General features: G+C 41.3%; 2 protein-coding genes across 2 annotated transcripts; one reads left to right on the forward strand and one right to left on the reverse strand.

Moving 5' to 3' along the window:
- Positions 1-1,593: 1,593 nt before the first annotated feature.
- LOC134599909 (uncharacterized) lies at positions 1,594-8,133 on the reverse strand. The gene is made up of 4 exons (XM_063444986.1): positions 8,049-8,133; positions 4,934-5,780; positions 2,730-2,910; positions 1,594-2,129 (listed from the first exon to the last, which is right to left on the reverse strand). Exons 2-4 carry the CDS (start codon positions 5,314-5,316, stop codon positions 1,926-1,928), a joined length of 768 nt encoding a protein of 255 aa, XP_063301056.1. The 5' UTR covers positions 5,317-5,780; positions 8,049-8,133; the 3' UTR covers positions 1,594-1,925.
- Positions 8,134-9,153: 1,020 nt separating this feature from the next.
- Positions 9,154-17,105, forward strand: LOC134599756 (tachylectin-2-like). The gene is made up of 4 exons (XM_063444977.1): positions 9,154-9,271; positions 13,638-14,484; positions 15,555-15,735; positions 16,824-17,105. The coding sequence occupies exons 1-4, from the start codon at positions 9,259-9,261 to the stop codon at positions 17,025-17,027; spliced, it is 1,245 nt and encodes a 414-aa protein (XP_063301047.1). The 5' UTR covers positions 9,154-9,258; the 3' UTR covers positions 17,028-17,105.
- The last annotated feature ends 226 nt before the right edge of the window (positions 17,106-17,331 follow it).

Raw genomic sequence — 17,331 nt, forward strand, 5'->3', positions numbered from 1 at the left:
TCAAAAGATACATATCAAAGATTCTGGAGAAGTTTGGAATGACAGATTGTAAACCCAGATCAACACCATGTGAACAAAAACTGGACCATGATGATCCTGTAGATACAAAAAGATTGAAAAGTAGTAGGTAACTTGCTGTATGTAATGACCTGTACAAGACCGGAGCTAAGCTAGGTGATCAGTAAACTGTCTCAATGCTTGTCAGAACCAACAGAACATTTAGCCACAGCTAAGCATGTGATGAGCCACTTAATAAAATACTATTGACTGAGTTATGCTACAGAAAGTAGTCAAAACTTTAAACTTGAGGCATATGATGTGACGCTGATTGGGCCTCTGATGTGAACGATAGGAGTACGACTGGATACTGCTTTAGTCTAACCAACAATGGTCCACTGATTGCATGGAGGTCCAAGAAACTGACCACAGTAGCTTTATCTATGTGTGATACTAAATACATGGCATTGGCTGCAACTACACAGGAAAGTCAGTACCTTGTGCAGTTACTCAAAAGGAATAGACAATGGGTGTCACTATGAACCAATACAAGTCTTGGGGACAACCAAGTTTCAATAGCTCTTTCAAAGAATCCTGTTTACAGTCAGAGATGCAAACATTGATATCCAGTACAGGGCCACCATGAGCAAAAGAAAATTTGCCGCCACCCCCCTGTGACATCACAATGCCCCACCCACATGAACCAACATCAGTCCTGCATAGTGTGTTTACATTAAAAAGCTTGCAGGGACAGGCTATAGACACCATAACCACTTCGTTAAGCTGCAGTGGTTCTGGGGACTATGAGGTAAATTAGAGATTAGTGTCAATATACTAGATTGCCTACTAACAACCAGATGAGTATGATGGGCTCTGGCTGCAGTCTGGCTCCACTGGCCTGGTGTAGAACAGGATCCCTGGAGCCTGTTTGTAAATTGTCACAAAATTAAATTTTCAAAATTCAAATTCACTGAGTGAGCACTGCCTGTCAGTCCGGGTAAAGGAACGGATGTTCATGTACCATGGACCAGAGCGGAGCTCAGCCATGCTACACATTGAAGGGGAGAGGGTAATGAGGAGAACAGGGAGACAGGCAGTGCTGCAGCCACCTGAGGCCCTCTATAGAGTGCTCAGGCAGCTGCAGCATGAGTAGGGCTGGCGATGAGGGCACACCCTCCTAAGTGGCACCCTAGGCAGCTGCCATGTTGCCTTAAAGAAAGTGCCAACCCTGTATACAATACTGCATGCAGATGACAGTCCTTTCAATTAGGCAAGCACGTTTTGATCAGTCAGTGCCAAGAGAGGCATGTGTCCTCTTGTCAAATATCCTTTATTTATACCTCGTGTAGAGTAATTGATGAGCTTCACAGGTTGAATTAGTCCTTTGTCCTAGCTGGCAACTGGGGTGCCCAAGTTTACTGCAGTTCAGATCTAAAATAAACCACTGCATGATGTGACCTCCCCAGGTTTAAAAACCCGCTTCCCTTGACATGCCATTGTTTGACTCAATTCCCTGGGCAGACTTCACATGCAAAAACAACCCCTACTGCATTATACAAGAGTCATGGAATGCCAGTTGGCTAGTCATTTGGCTGACATCTAGGCTACTAGCCAGGATTGTTATAGTGTGGAGCTACACATACCACTAACATCCATAGATTGAGGGATGTTACAGTATGGATAAGGAAAGATACCAAGAATTGAGAATAATACTTGTGATAACGTAAACAGATCTACAGACAATGGAACAAGGGATTGTAAGACGTGCAAGAGGTTAATGTGTTTTTATTTTAAACCAAGACAGAACGTTGAATTCCTGTAGTTTATACAACTCATTACATAATGAGAGGCATCCTGCAGAGTTTGATTTGTCTTTGCAACATGTAGCCATGGGACAGATCATATTTCATACAGAGGATCAGTCCATCTCATGGTTTGTAGTCTTCCTGGGTGACCATCAAGTTATAGTGAGTGACCCCTTTCCACATTCCCTGGATGGTGGTCTCATAGCCAAAAAAGGTGCGGATCTTAGCATGGAAGGGTACGTCCATTTCTCCCTTGGTCACAGATGCCACCATACGTATAGAATGCCCACCTGGTACCTCCACATCGGAGCTGGATGAGAAGGTTGTCTGCAGAAGAAATTCGGTTAGATATTGGCAGAAGCAATACATGAGACAGTCTCCCCACATTTCATCATGAATAGTCAACGTGTTACCTGTATAGAATATTCATTTATTGTACAAATTAACTGGTTGAGAGAAAAGACAAAAAGCATGATGCAGTTTTAGACCATCTATAGTTAGACCTCTTGTAACTAAAGGTTGAGCAATAGTGTACAGACTGACCAGGAAGTCTTAAGCTTGATTCTTGTTATATGGATGGCTTGTTACAGCTGCTCCAATATAACAAAGGCTTTCTGTGGCTGTAAGTCCATAGATTTGCAAATGTTAGTATATTGTGCTACCATAGCATTTAATGAGAGAGTAAAAATAAAATATATGACGACTGTTTTGGGACGTAGCCCTTTTTCAATGTACAAACAATCCCTTATGTCTGAGATGAGAGTCAAGGAACCCAAGGCTTGTATTAAGTAGTTACATGTAGAGAGGACACAATATACCATGCCTGTTGCTTCCCCTTCTCCAATAACTCAAATCAGATTATAAACAAGAGCAAGATCTGAACAAATATTGATACCTTGCCACCACCAATATTTAATCCACCCTTACCTGGATTTCATTGCTCTTGGTGAAATTCCAGGTATGAGTGGTGCTCACATTGATTGAAATCTTGGTCTCCATTTCTCCTATGAAAGGGACTCCAGCTTTGAAAGACATCTCTGCGCCAACGGCCACTGTGAACCCATGTTCCTGGCTGAAGGTGCTGCTCTCAGTTATGGTCTTGGAGAAGCTAGAAATAAAAACCAATTACATTAATATATTGAGAGAATGAGAATAGTTATTCAGATGGTGACTGGATTTTGACCACCCATTCTAGGGGCACTCCAGATTATGTCAGTGTCCCCTTCAAAACACAGTTGGAAAGTCATGAAGTCATGTTAGCCTTCAAAAAGTGTTCTACAACAAGCATACAAAACTATGTTTAGATGGTATACCACGCCAGTAAAATTATACCATATGCACAAGTCTATGGACGACTTGTGTTGGAGGGGGTGTGGACATAAAGGGACGTACAAGCACATGTGGTGGGACTGCCACAAAGCAAAGACCTTCTGGGTGGGGTGCAGGGCTTGCTGGAGAGAGTGTTCCAAAGACAGATAAACAGAATAAACAGACCCGTGGGTGTTCCTCCTGTCTAGAATAGATAACTGGCTGAGGAAGGAACAAAAATTGTTAAACAAAATCACCCTAGCAGCCAGACTAACAATGGCACAGAGCTGGCTCAAGCCAGACATCCCCCAGATGGATACAGTTATCGTTAGTGACTGGCTTTCTGTAGCAGAAGCTGGAAACTGTTTTAAGACTAGAAAAGAGATTTTATGAATTAGAATCACAACTTCACTCAATCCCATAACTCTAAGCCCAGATACCATATGCAAGAGAAAAGGTTTAGGCACTCCAAGGTCCAATAAAGGTAAGCTCAAACCAGATAAGCAGCAATGTTTCAACCTTTAAGGTCTCAAACTAAAATAAATGACACCACATAATTTTAGAAGCACAAATCACAATTCAAATGTCAGTGCAATTAAAAACACATTAAGCGGTGGAGTGGCAGCTGTGTTGAAGACTATGGCCAATGTAAGAGCAGTATATCCAGAACAGCCAATTGTCCAACAGAATAACCTCACAACACATCCAATTGCAATTATAAGCATAGATCTATCCTCAGAACTTCCCCCCTGATTCATGAAGCATCTGTACGAGCGTACGTTGTCATGCGCATGTAATTTGTGACATCACAAGGATTCAGAATTGTAATTGAGCGTAGCGCAGGCATCCAGTAGATGCAAAAAATTATTAAAAATCACATTAGTGGACCCCAATTGAATAAGTTAAAGGGATGAGAAAAAATAAATAACACAACCTTATCCATCCCATTAATTTATTCAATTAGTCTCCACCCATGCACTTTAATACATTTTGGCATCTGCTGGACGCTTGCGCTATTTTGAATCCATGCAACTTCATGTGCGCAGATGCGGCATTGAGATGCCTGCACATGCTTACGGATGCTTCCTGAATTGGGAGGAGGAGTTCTGAGGATGATTGATTCATTCATAGGTTATTCTGCTGGACAACTGTTCTGGATGTACTGCTTTTACATTGGACAGTCTTCAACACAGCTGCCACTTCTTAATGAGCAAGTTTCACCTATGTGATCGTTTTTAATTGCAATGATTGATGTTTGGATTGTGCTTTTTCTTATAAAATGTGGCGCATCACTTGATAAAGACTAAAAAGGTCAAAATGTTGCAGCTTTTCATCTGGTTCGATTAAACTTTCCTTTCTTGGACCTCGGAGTGCCTAAACCTTTGTTTTAGGCATAGAAGAGTCACAAGCACCAACAGGCATTGTTAAAGAGTACTGTCTGCCAATAAGTAGCCCTAGGATTGTAAACAATTTCCTCAAACTTTGTAAACATACACTATTCTCTATTCAGCCAGTATAGAATCATGTAACTTATGAAGGACATTAGTTTAGTAAGACCACCAGCCTTTTAGTATTCAAAAGGTATTGTATATAGTGCACCATCCTGTACTCTGTAATGTTGCCAATAGGTAGAAGTACCTGCAGAGCTAAAGTCCTATGCCATTAGTTAGGCCTAGAAGCGAGTGATAACTGCAAGCCTGAAGGTTCCATGGAATACTGAGGGTGAATTTCTGCTTGCCATGGCTAAAGTGGTCACTCGCCAATGGAAAGTTGAAATAGTGATCCCTGAATGGATGAGACTCCATGAGGTTTCCATTACTTACGAGAAGGTGTGCTTTAATGGAGTGCTGCTCTTGTTGTTATAGATCTGGGTCTGCACCACCTCTGTGCCTTGGGATAGGATTTTCCCTGAATCTGGCAGGAATTCAAAGCATACAATACTCTGCATGGTTTTATCAATGGTGAAGGAAAGGAGAGGGTAGACATTGTAACCCCAGCCCAGTTTCTCTGCCTTTTCAATGTAGTTGGTATCAGCATTGGTTGGGGCTGGTCCTTTACAGATGTTGCCATTCTTTGAATCCACACACCACAGGGCTGACTCTAGGGTGAAAGCCATGAAATGGGTCAGGATGCGCCAACCTCCTTTTCCAATGGTTGTGCTGGAGCCAAGCCAGTCATCATCTGCTTTGGTTGGAGGGCTTCTCATCACAAGCTTGTCGTCACTTGTCACTGCATACAGGATGCCTTTAGGGTCAAAGAAAAGGGCATCAAATTCATTCTAGGCACAGTTTCCTATTTTGGTGGCTTGGCCATAAAGCCAGGACACGTTTTCATTGCTTGGTGCTGGACCCTTGTAGAACTCCCCTTTCTTGGTAGCTGCATACAGAAGGCCATTTGGATCAAAGAAGAAGAATTTTAACCCATCCCAGTCGGTTTTGCCCACTCTCTGAGCAGTATTGAAAAAGTCCAGGCTTGGATCTGAAGGCATAGCTCCCATGAAGAGCTCTGTACCACGCACAGCAAACAGCACCCCTTCTGGGTTAAAGGCAATCTTACTGACATTATTCAGCTTCCCTACAATGCTAGATCTGGCATCAAAGTTGTCCAGAAGATTCTTGGGTGGTAATCCAGCTCTAGCAACATAATCCTTCACAGCAAACAGGAGGGTATCTGGAAGTCAATAGGAAGGGGTTAGTTCAAAGTAATTCACAACATGGCATGCAAGCCAAAAGCCAAGATCTGGATTGTAGTTCGCTTGAAGCAGTTAAAAACAAGCAGCACAGGAAACATTTCTTATGGTTTACAGCAGTGCTCCTCAAGGAATACCCAACAGTCCAGGATTACCCAGGTGTGTCTAAGGTGTTTAGAAAATAAAAACTAGACACCCTAGACATACCTGGGTAATCCCTAAAACATGGACTACCTTGAGGAGCACTCATCTACAGGTTTCTTTATACCTCCAGAGATTTCAAATGAACAAAAAGGGACACTCATTTATGGATGAGATTCAAGGTGTGGCCAGGGATAGAATGGTTGAGAAGTTTTAGGCATTTTACCAACAATTTGTACAGTTAAAATGTAATTTTGAACAGGAATAATGCATCTTTTTTACACAGACCAATTTCTAAACACACTTTGTAGTTTAGAGACATTATTGCGGTGGAGTTCTGTTATATAAATAGACAATAAAGGAGCCCCTGGCAAAGAGGTACGGTGGGAATTGTGGCCACAATATGGACTGGATCCCAAGTAGGCAAAGCTGTCGCAAGACAGTTCATTTCCATCATTTACCAAAATTAACTCCAGATCTCTGTGGTGGTCAGGTTAGTTGTGCCTTGATGTCCGTGGCAGACAGGCAGCAGCCAGTCATGCCGTCTCAGCACATGTGATCACAGACAGCAAGTCAGAGCAATCATGTGCTGCAGGGACTTTTGGTCTGCCTTCCTAATTATTGAACCCCTTCCCTACAGTGAGCAAAATACAGGTCACAGTATTTGACTTTGATCTGATTTTTTTAATCCACAGGTTAAATTTAATTACCGTAATTAGTTATTTAAATATTTTTATAGTTATGTATTTAGCTAGAAAGGTGGAAGTTGGTTGAAAATTTAGGAGATTTACTGCTAGGCTAGCCAGGGGTTTAAAAAAAAAAAAAAAAAAAACTACATTTGGTACAAAGAGAAAAAAATCCCACACAAAACAGATATCAATAACAACCAAACTATACTTTTGAAATACCCTGGGGTGTCTTTAAACAAAGGGCATGTCTTTATAAGGTAGTTTGACCAAGCTACCAGGCAAAATTCGCCAAAAACAGGATTCCATCAAAATTCACACTTAACCTGTGATGCAATTAATCTTTCAATATAAATATGTCGTCAACTTCTGAAGTTGTTTTACATTGAAATGTATTCCTTGTATTTGGTGGCTTAAGTACTCTAAAGCAAGACAGATTTATTTTGGATTACTTTCCCCAAAACTAAAATTATGCACACTTTTTCCAGTTTTGGCAATATAAAGTTTGGCTTTTTTTTTTATATTAAATAAGAATTTATACATGTATGGCACATCAAGTTAAGCAGCAATTTCAGCCAAACCTGAGAAGATGTGACATCAGCTAAGACCCCGGTTTAGGCGTTTTTTGCTTTAGATTGAAGTACATTTTGAATACCAAACCGTTACAAGATTTTTAATCCAGAGAGTTTACAAACATGTATTCCTGATACTGCAGTATCGGTTTAAATTCCCAGCCCTCCTTAGCTCACTCTGAAAGGTGATTTTAGTCACTTCGATCCCATGCCAGTCTTACAGAAGATAGTGCTGCCTACATGGTGGAGATAATCCGGTTTGATCTCAGCCAGTACAATGCTTTCCTGTAACAAGTCAGGAGGTTATTGCACAGAAGGACTTAGCCTGGGCCATCTATTTGCATACATAGCAAGTGCCGTTATATATGTAGTTCTCCGGGCTCCTGATGCCGTGTCGAATCCCCCCCATCAAGGCATCGCTTCATAGACGTGAATTGAATTAATGCATCTCTGAGGAACATTCAGTGCCCCCTGCAGAGTGTGGAAATACTGATCATCAGTACTGCACATTGTGCAGAACTGACACAGGAAGCTCCTCTAGTAACCATCTGAGTGAGTGCCACTAGAGGCATTTCTAGATAATAAGAACATTGTCTTTTCCCTGAAAGGGCAGGGTTTACATTGAAAAGCCTCCAGGGACAAACAGTTGACACCAAAACAACTGCATTACACTGTAGTGATTATGTTAACTGTAGGGTCCCTTTGATATCATTATTAAAAGGGTCTATAAGAAACAAGCAATTACAGACAGACATAGTTCTCTATAGTGGGAGATACTCCCTAGTAATGCTCAGTATATACAGCCCTACAAAATGAGCTTCAAAACCCACAATACACAGGGATCACTTACCTGGTGTATCCATTATCACAGAGAGATCAGAAAACAAGCTCCAAATCTGTAGACTCCCAGCACAAATCCTTCTTGTTCTTTCTTGGAGTCTCTAGTTGGTATAGATCAGGAAAGGTCTCCAGATATTTCTGTATAAGGTCATCAGTGAATACCTTTATAGTCAGGACCCACCCCGAAACACAGCTGTACCTGGTTTAATAAACAGGAATGAAATGGACTCTCACTGGGTTATTCACTAAACTCTAATCTGAATGGAAAAACAGACAACCAAATAGTGACTATGGGGGTGTATAACACTTCTGACATTCACTTTCAGCAAATTTGTGTGAATGTTCCATTTTATTATGTATAAGATTTTTAATACATTGGGGATATATTTTCCATCCTTTGTTGTAGTGTGCCAAAATGTGTTTTTGACACTTTTTATTCCTCTTTAAAATTTTTGCTATTTTTTTTTCTCCCATGAGTCACTGTGATTCTGTGTCCACAGGGCTCCATTTTACCAGTCTGCATCCTCCTAAAAATACAAGCACGTTTTCAATAGGGTATATCTAGTAATGTCTTACCTCTTTGTTTAAAGGAACACTCCAAGATAAAAAAGGGAGGTAAATATCACTATATAATAGATATTCGCCAAAGAAAACATGCATGAATTTTTGCTGAATGCTTTCACTGGTGGTATATCTGAAACAAGCTTGAACAATCTGCAGATCTTCTAATTTACTAAAGTGGGAATTAGAGAAATTGAAACCAATGGTGGAACTGACGTAGAGAACGCCTGGTGCAAAAATGTCTTGTCCCCAATCGCAAGGGTGTCCAAAAGGTAGATCCCCATCTGTTGTACAATTATGTATTATTATATATAATAAATGGAATATTTGCACCAACGAGAATTGTTATACATAACCCACGTCGTCACAATGTGGCCATTTTTGACTCTGTATTGCCTTTCAGATTTAATCTGCAAATATTTGGTGCTTAGTGAATAACCTTGTGAGAATGCACTTTATTCCTGCTCATTAAACCAGGTACAGCTGTGCTTAGGGAGGGGTCCTGACTATAAAGCTAATCACTGATGGTATTGACATTATACAGAGATATCTGGAGACCTTTCCTGATCTATACCAGCTAGACACTCCAACAGAGAACAAGAGGGATCCCTGCTGGGAGTCTACAGATTTGGAGCTTGTTTTCTGATCTCTCTGTGATAATGGACACACCAGGTAAGTGATCCCTGTGTATTGTGGGTTTTGAAGCTCATTTTGTAGGGCTGTATATACTGAGCATTACTAGGGAGTATCTCTCACTATAGAGAACTATGTCTGTCTGTAACGGCTTTTTTCTTATAGACCCTTTTCATAATGATATTAAAGGGACACTACAGTTAACAGAATCACTACAGTTTAATGCAGTTGTTTTGGTGTCAACTGATTGTCCCTGGAGGTTTTTCAATGTAAACCCTGGCCTTTCAGGGAAACGGCAGTGTTCTTCTTATCTAGAAATTCCTCTAGTGGCACTCACTCAGATGGTTACTAGAGGAGCTTCCTGTGTCAGTTCAGCACAATGTTTACTTCTGTAATGTTTTTGTGGCTTCTCAGACACTTATTAATGATATTAAAGGAACACTACAGTTAACAATCACTACAGATGAATGTAGTTGTTTTGGTGTCCATCTATTGGATAATGGATACACCAGGTAAGTGATCTCTTTTAACTGCGTCTAAGATGCTTCTCCCTATAGCATACACCACAATTGTTAATGTCTCCTAGGAGCTCCATATTGTTGCTATGTTTGAATGTAACTACAATAAACCTGTTTGGAATCCATTGAGGTAAAACCCATTGCTAATCCTCTAAACCCCTTAGTGTCAACTGTTCTTACAAGGGAACCTAAAACTTCACAGAACAGCCCTGCCCTTTCCTGCTGTGTTGGGTTATTTTATTTTTACTTGGTGAGAGATACCCAATGGAGGGCTGTGTGATGTGTATAACACCTGTTGTCTGGTTGTACTTGTCCCCACTGTGAAACCTGGATATTCTGATAGTTGTCTCCTGTAACTTCATTATTTCTATAATCTCTCCTCCCTCAGATTTCGTTACTGTATATCCATTATCTACATTACAACGCTGGTATGTTCCTTCTGAATATCTAGTTCTTGGTAAGACCAGGGCTAAATCTGCCTGGCAAAACAAAGACTGAACTAGCAGAGTTAGATAATTAAAGGGACACTATAGTCACCTGAACAACTTTAGCTTAATGAAGCAGTTTTGGTGTATAGAACATGCCCCTGCAGCCTCACTGCTCAATCCTCTGCCATTTAGGAGTTAAATCCCTTTGTTTATGAACCCTAGTCACACCTCCCTGCATGTGACTTGCACAGCCTTCCATAAACACTTCCTGTAAAGAGAGCCCTATTTAGGCTTTCTTCTGTTTAATTAAGATTTTCTTATAGATTTTCTTATCCCCTGCTATGTTAATAGCTTGCTAGACCCTGAGATTTGGAGATTGAGATACAATTATTTAAGGTAAATTACATCTGTTTGAAAGTGAAACCATTTTTTTCTTTTTTCATTCAGGCTCTGTCAATCATAGGCAGGGAGGTGTGGCTAGGGCTGCAGAAACAAAGTGATTTAACTCCTAAATGGCAGTGAAATAGCAGGGGTATGATCTATACACTAAAACTGCTTTATTTAGCTAAAGTAATTTAGGTGACTATATAGTGTTCCTTTAATGTTGCTCTCCATGGGGGCTTAGAAACTCAGGATGGGGTGTGGCCTGTGATTTTTTTATGCACATGCAGAGGATGGTTAAAATGCTCAGCTCGTGGTCAGAATGCCCTAAATGTTAATACTATGGTCAGGTCACTACACTGGCTGTATATACACTGATGCCATCTGTAGTAAGTCCATGCCTCCCAGCTGTCCCAATCTCTGTCATAACTTCTGGGGTGTTGTCTTACTTTAGTTCCTTGATGTCTCATAGTTGTGGATACCAGGAGATGGTCCCCAGGCACTTGTACCATGCAAGGAGCGCTACAGCTGAGCTTCTTACATGGTCCTTATAGTAAGGGGGATGGCGGTTGCCTCTTGTTTTGTAAATTACTCATTTTCTGGGCATTGCTAGAGATAGAATATCTCTCAAGACTCCACCGACCCATCCACCATTTTCGTGCCTGACTGTTGGGATTTATGAGCAAGTCTAGTGGCTTACTTAGTATTTCCCTCTCGCTTGTGATAAATTGAACTGAAGCACAATTCCCATAAATCTCAGCTCAAATTATTTGTCTGCTTCTTTATACGCAAAAACCAGACCTCAATGAGGCTGATTGCTATAACCGCAAGAGGCTCCATCAATCACAGGGTCAATGCAGCAATTGGTATTATTTCTAAAGGTAACTTTCCTTTCCATCTTATTCCAGTGTGTGGGGTTGTTATGCATATTACCTTGTATGTTGTGTAACTATCTTCTAAAGGATGTCCTGGCACTAGACATGGCAGAGGCAGACTATAACGTTAATAAAAGGAATGGAGCATCTTGGTTATGAAGAAAGGTTAAAGGGACACTACAATGATAGGAATACACATCTGTATTCCTGTGCTATACTTTCCTTGCGCTGTAAGGGTTAATAAAGCCTTGCGTTCCTCTGGAATTGACCACATGGTCTGGAAACTCTTGCGCACCAACAAAGTTTCTGCTTTCCTCTCTCTGTAATCAGCTGTTGGGAATACTCAATGACTTCACACCACTCAGATGTAGTATCAATAGGCATTCAAAGGCTTTTAATGCATAGTACATCATTGTGGCAGAAATGCCTCCTCCACATATCCCTGGAGGGGCATTCTGCCCAAATACTATGGTCCTTGCAAAAACCTTGTTAAAGAACTCTGTTCATGCCTTATTTTTATTTTTTTCTATGCTGTTTGGGAACTGAACAGATGCATGAACTACGGAGTTGTTAAGTTCTAGATCACCTCAATAATTCTAACCGCGGTGTTCTAATTGTTTGTCTGGGTGGCCACAGTTCATATGAACAACCATACTGAAACTCTCAAACACTGCTGGACTTGCATAATCGCCTGCATGCGGTTTTACACCACCAGGAAGGGTTTTTGCGGTGGAATTTTGTCTGGATGAGAACAAGCTCCACTGTATGACTATTGACTACGTTCGGTAGTTTGTTAGTTTTTCAAACTACCGAACTTGACTGACTGCTACCACTTTGTTCCCTGCAAGTGCTGCGCGCATTCAAACTATTCATAGGAAAGCCTTTCTCAATGGCTTTCCTATGGATGTTCTGCACGCTGGATGTGAATTTTGCATCCAGCGCGCAGATGCGCCTGTCAGGAAAACGGCCACTAGAGATTGGATTAACCCTTAGCAGGGTGGTCTGGGTGACTATAGTGTCCCTTAAGCCTTGGGGGGGGGGGGGGGGGGGGGGTGTGTGTGTCAGATACATCACTTTCTTTTACTGGTGATACTCTTAGAGATGTCTTCCCACTAGGAGCTGGATCCAGGGGTTTGGTCCAGGGTGGCAAGGGATGCCGAAAACCAAGTTGTGGTGGCTGAGGGGGCTACAGTGGCTGTGGTGTCCTGTGCTTATGGTACTCGGTGAGCACCAGGAAGTGTGACTGGTGGAGGTAACTAGTCAAGGTGCCAGGTGATCCGCCACGTGTGTGTGTGTGTGTGTGTATAGGTATATAAAAGTTTGTCTAGGGGTGTATACTTCAATGGCAACATTATCCAATCATGGAAGTCTCAGAGCCATAAGTAACTTTTCATATGAAACTTTGCAACGCTGTTGGTCTCCTGTTGACTGATGCAAGAGACCATCTTAGATTTAGGAACCCGATAAGGATTGTAGGTGTTAGTGCTATTTTTCCAAGTGCAGGATGTTTATAGTACAAGCTGGTGTCAGGGCACAAGAATAGAAAAATATTGTAAGTTTAAAAAAATATATAAAAATGTGAGTTTAACCCTTTCAAAGCCTGAGTTTCTTGTATAATAATCAGGCCTACTGACCTTTTTGGTCTCATGTTATGTATAAAGTAATAAATACTGAAGTAGAAAGCAGGACATGAGTCTGACACCCTGTAACATAATATATCTAGATCTCTCATATCAACTAAGCATTGCATAAGTAAATCAATGTTTTCCAATGGCTGTAATTGCCAATATTCAGCACCCCTTTTCCTTTGTTCTGGGTCAGTGCTCAGATTCTTCTGCCACTTGCCAGCAAGTGCCCTATGCTTCAATGCTTTCCTACAAGGATTATACTGATCCTGGATTTCCTCATGCAGATTTTCTAAATATTCTAATAAAACGAAGGGAGTGCAAATTTGAAGATGACACACTTTTATAGCCCTCATTTCTAATGAATAACTTGCACCCTAGTCTGCTTCACTGGTATGAATATAATTCCTAATGTGACCATTCTCTCCATATAAAGAGGTACTCTTGTACAATCGGCAAAGCTAAAGATTTCAACTCTAAATACAATCTGTGCTTGTGAACAAAATCCATTGTTGTATTCTCATACTGTTGTGAATTGCATCTGATGGTGGCTATAACCTCTTCCTATTGACTTCCAGATACCCTCCTGTTTGCTGTGAAGGATTATGTTGCCAGAGCTGGATTACCACCCAAGAATCTTCTGGATAACTTTGATGCCAGATCTAGCATTGTAGGGAAGCTGAATAATGTCAGTAAGATTGCCTTTAACCCAGAAGGGGTGCTGTTTGCTGTGCGTGGTACAGAGCTCTTCATGGGAGCTATGCCTTCAGATCCAAACCTGGACTTTTTCTCTACTGCTAAGAGAGTGGGCAAAACCGACTGGGATGGGTTTAAATTCATCTTCTTTGATCCAAATGGCCTTCTGTATGCAGCTACCAAGAAAGGGGAGTTCTACAAGGGTCCAGCACCAAGCAATGAAAACGTGTCCTGGCTTTATGACCAAGCCACCAAAATAGGAACCTGTGCCTGGAATGAATTTGATGCCCTTTTCTTTGACCCTAAAGGCATCCTGTATGCAGTGACAAGTGACGACAAGCTTGTGATGAGAAGCCCTCCAACCAAAGCAGATGATGACTGGCTTGGCTCCAGCACAACCATTGGAAAAGGAGGGTGGCGAATCCTGACCCATTTCATGGCTTTCACCCTAGAGTCAGCCCTGTGGTGTGTGGATTCAAAGAATGGCAACATCTGTAAAGGACCAGCCCCGACCAATGCTGATACCAACTATATTGAAAAGGCAGAGAAACTGGGCTGGGGTTACAATGTCTACCCCCTCCTTTCCTTCACCATTGATAAAACCATTCAGAGTATTGTGAGCTTTGAATTCCTGCCAGATTCAGGGAAAATTCTATCCCAAGGCACAGAGGTGGTGCAGACCCAGATCTATAACAACAAGAGCAGCACTCCATTAAAGCACACCTTCTCGTAAGTAATGGAAACCTTATTGTGCTGCCTCTGTTAATACTTCTGCTTGTTGGCAATGTTTGTTCTGAGGTGTCAGTGAGGTAAATGCCTGCCATATATAGAGTACTCGGATTGCTCAGGTGGAGGATAGGAAGTATCTGTAGCCCAAGCCCATGATAAAAATGGCTATATAGAGAACGGGGTAACTATGCCAATTCCATATATAAATACAAGGAGTATTTGATTGCCTGTCATATGGAGACTGGTTGCCTTTCTCCTTCATTGGTGAGCATGAAATGAGGCTCTGGTGTAGCTGGATCTCTACACAGGATGCTCTCCTTGAATTTCATATCTGAATGGAAACTACATTTAGTAAGGTTTTCCATCTATGATGCAATAAGGCAAATTGTTTAGGGGCTTGTTCTCAGGAGTAACTTGTATCCTTGCCATATACATGACTAGCCTTAGTGTTTGTGGTTGTGTGTGGGGTTTTTTTTTTTTTTTTTCTTAAATTTGGTCCTCAGACTAGTTGCCATCCCAATCCCTATAGCATACCCAACAGTCCATACATTTAGGAATATTTCACAAGTGGCCAATATTGAATCTTGACACTACAAAGTAGCTGGAGAACTGGGTCAATAGACCTGTGCAATTCATTTAATTGCATCTTGGAAGAGTCCAAATGTACAATACTGTCAGACCATTCCTTTTTAATCTGGATTTCAAAGTAAGGACTCTTCTACTAAAGAACAGATGGCTGGCTTTCTTGGCTATCTTTTCATTATTTTAATGGATTGCTCATTAACTTGGTACTTATGTTGCACTCCCATTATTGAGCCATCTGATCAACTGGGGTTAATGGGCACAGGAATTCCAGAAGCCAATGGAATATATAATTTATTTCTGAAGTTTAAGCAAACAAATGAGATTACAGATCAAAATAGTTTAAGGGGATCTTCTTTGTAATTATCAATGCACATCCTTGGCAAACATCTAGTTTACGAACTGCATTTGGGTGCATCTAGCCAGAGCCCTGCTCCAGGTAGTCCAGTCTCTCCCAATGTATTAATGTGAAGGGTTTATCTTTCTAGCTTCTCAAAAAACATAACTGAGAGCAGCACCTTCAGCCAGGAACATGGGTTCACAGTAGCAGTTGGCGCTGAGATGTCCTTTAAAGCTGGAGTCCCATTCATAGGGGAAACGGAGACCAAGATTTCCATCAATGTGAGCACAACTCATACCTGGAATTTCACCACAACAAACACCACACAGGTAAGCTGGGCTTGTATGAGGTTGAGAAGGGATTCTCTGCATTAGTCTTGGTTTGTTGCTTACAGTAAAGTCACAGCACCCACACAGCTATGAGGGTAATTCTTCAGCCGGTCTCAATTTTCTGCTTGTGACTCTCCATGTATGACTTGTATCTGCTTCTAAAGAAACCGTCCAACTGATTATCGATATCCTGACTTGGTAGACGTGGGGCCTGTTACTGCCACTCCAATAACAAGGCAGATGGCTATGCATTAACATATATAGCTTAATAGTTCTGGCCCAGGTCAGTGTACCCTCTTGCCCAACCTCCTCTCTAAAAACACTACCTCTTTACTCTGAACTAGTTAATTTGTAGTCTGCTGCAATGTTATATATTTTTCCTAGTGGGATATTCTAAGCATTAAAACAATGTGTGCTTAATGAGGTTGTTTTGGTGTATAGATCATGCCCCTGCAGTTTCACTGCTCAATTCTCTGCCATTTAGGAATTGTATTTTTATTTTTTGCTTCTATCACCTCTGGCTGTGACAGCCTGAATGGAGAAATGGTTTAACTTTCAATCAGGCTTACTTGCTATCTGGTCTCCTCCTGTTCTCTTAACTGATCTCTATTCACATGAGGATATTAACAGAGCAGGAGAAGATGATTGTTTTTTTTTTTTTTTTTTTTTTTTTTTTTTTTAGATTAAACAGACTGTGCAATAAAGGAACCTGTAATATCCAAGCTTCTTTTTCAGGAAGTGTTTTGGAAGTCTGTGCTGATCACATGCAGGGAGGTGTGACAAAGGCTGCCCAAACAAAGTGATTGAACTCCTAAATGGCAGAATTGAGCAGTAAGACTGCAGGGGAATGATCTATGCCCCCAAACTGCTTCATTAAGCTACAGTTGTGGTGTTTATAGTGTCCCTTTATTGTAGCCAGGGGCAAGAAATATTCAATAAGAACCACACAACAAAATCCCGTGTGCCTTTCTAATCGCTCACTTAACATTATTGTACTGGAGAGCAGTCCAGCTGAAAAGGGTTAAAATATGACCGGTTTCCAGTTTGCCCCATTCCTTCAGCTTCTAACCTTCTGACTTCTTCTACAGGCAACCTTCTCATCCAGCTCCAATGTGGAGGTACCAAGTGGACATTCAATACGTATGGTGGCATCTGTGACAAAGGGAGAAATGGATGTACCATTCCGTGCCAAGATCCGCACCTTGTTTGGATATGAGACCACCATCCAGGGAATGTGGAAAGGGATCACTCACTATAACCTGATGGTCACCCAGGAAGACTACAAACCATGAGGTGGAGGGATCCTGTGCAATCCTGAGTGAAATGTGTCCTGTGGATAAATGTTGTACAGAATGCCTCTCATGGTGTAACTGGACTTGTATAAGCTACAGGCATCTCATTCTGTCTTGGTGTAAAAATAAACAATGTTGTAAAATACTTAGTTCTGCTGCATATAATTCTGTGGGTCACAGGTGCCTGTTCCTGTGGGCTTCATTATTAACTCGATGGAATTCCTGATTTCCACAAGGCACTAATGAATGCATATATCTTGTCCTCAAGAAATATGGAGGTCCAGGAGTACAGCTCACTGCACTT

This window comes from Pelobates fuscus, chromosome 1 (assembly GCF_036172605.1).
Source record: "Pelobates fuscus isolate aPelFus1 chromosome 1, aPelFus1.pri, whole genome shotgun sequence".
Taxonomy (NCBI): domain Eukaryota; kingdom Metazoa; phylum Chordata; class Amphibia; order Anura; family Pelobatidae; genus Pelobates; species Pelobates fuscus.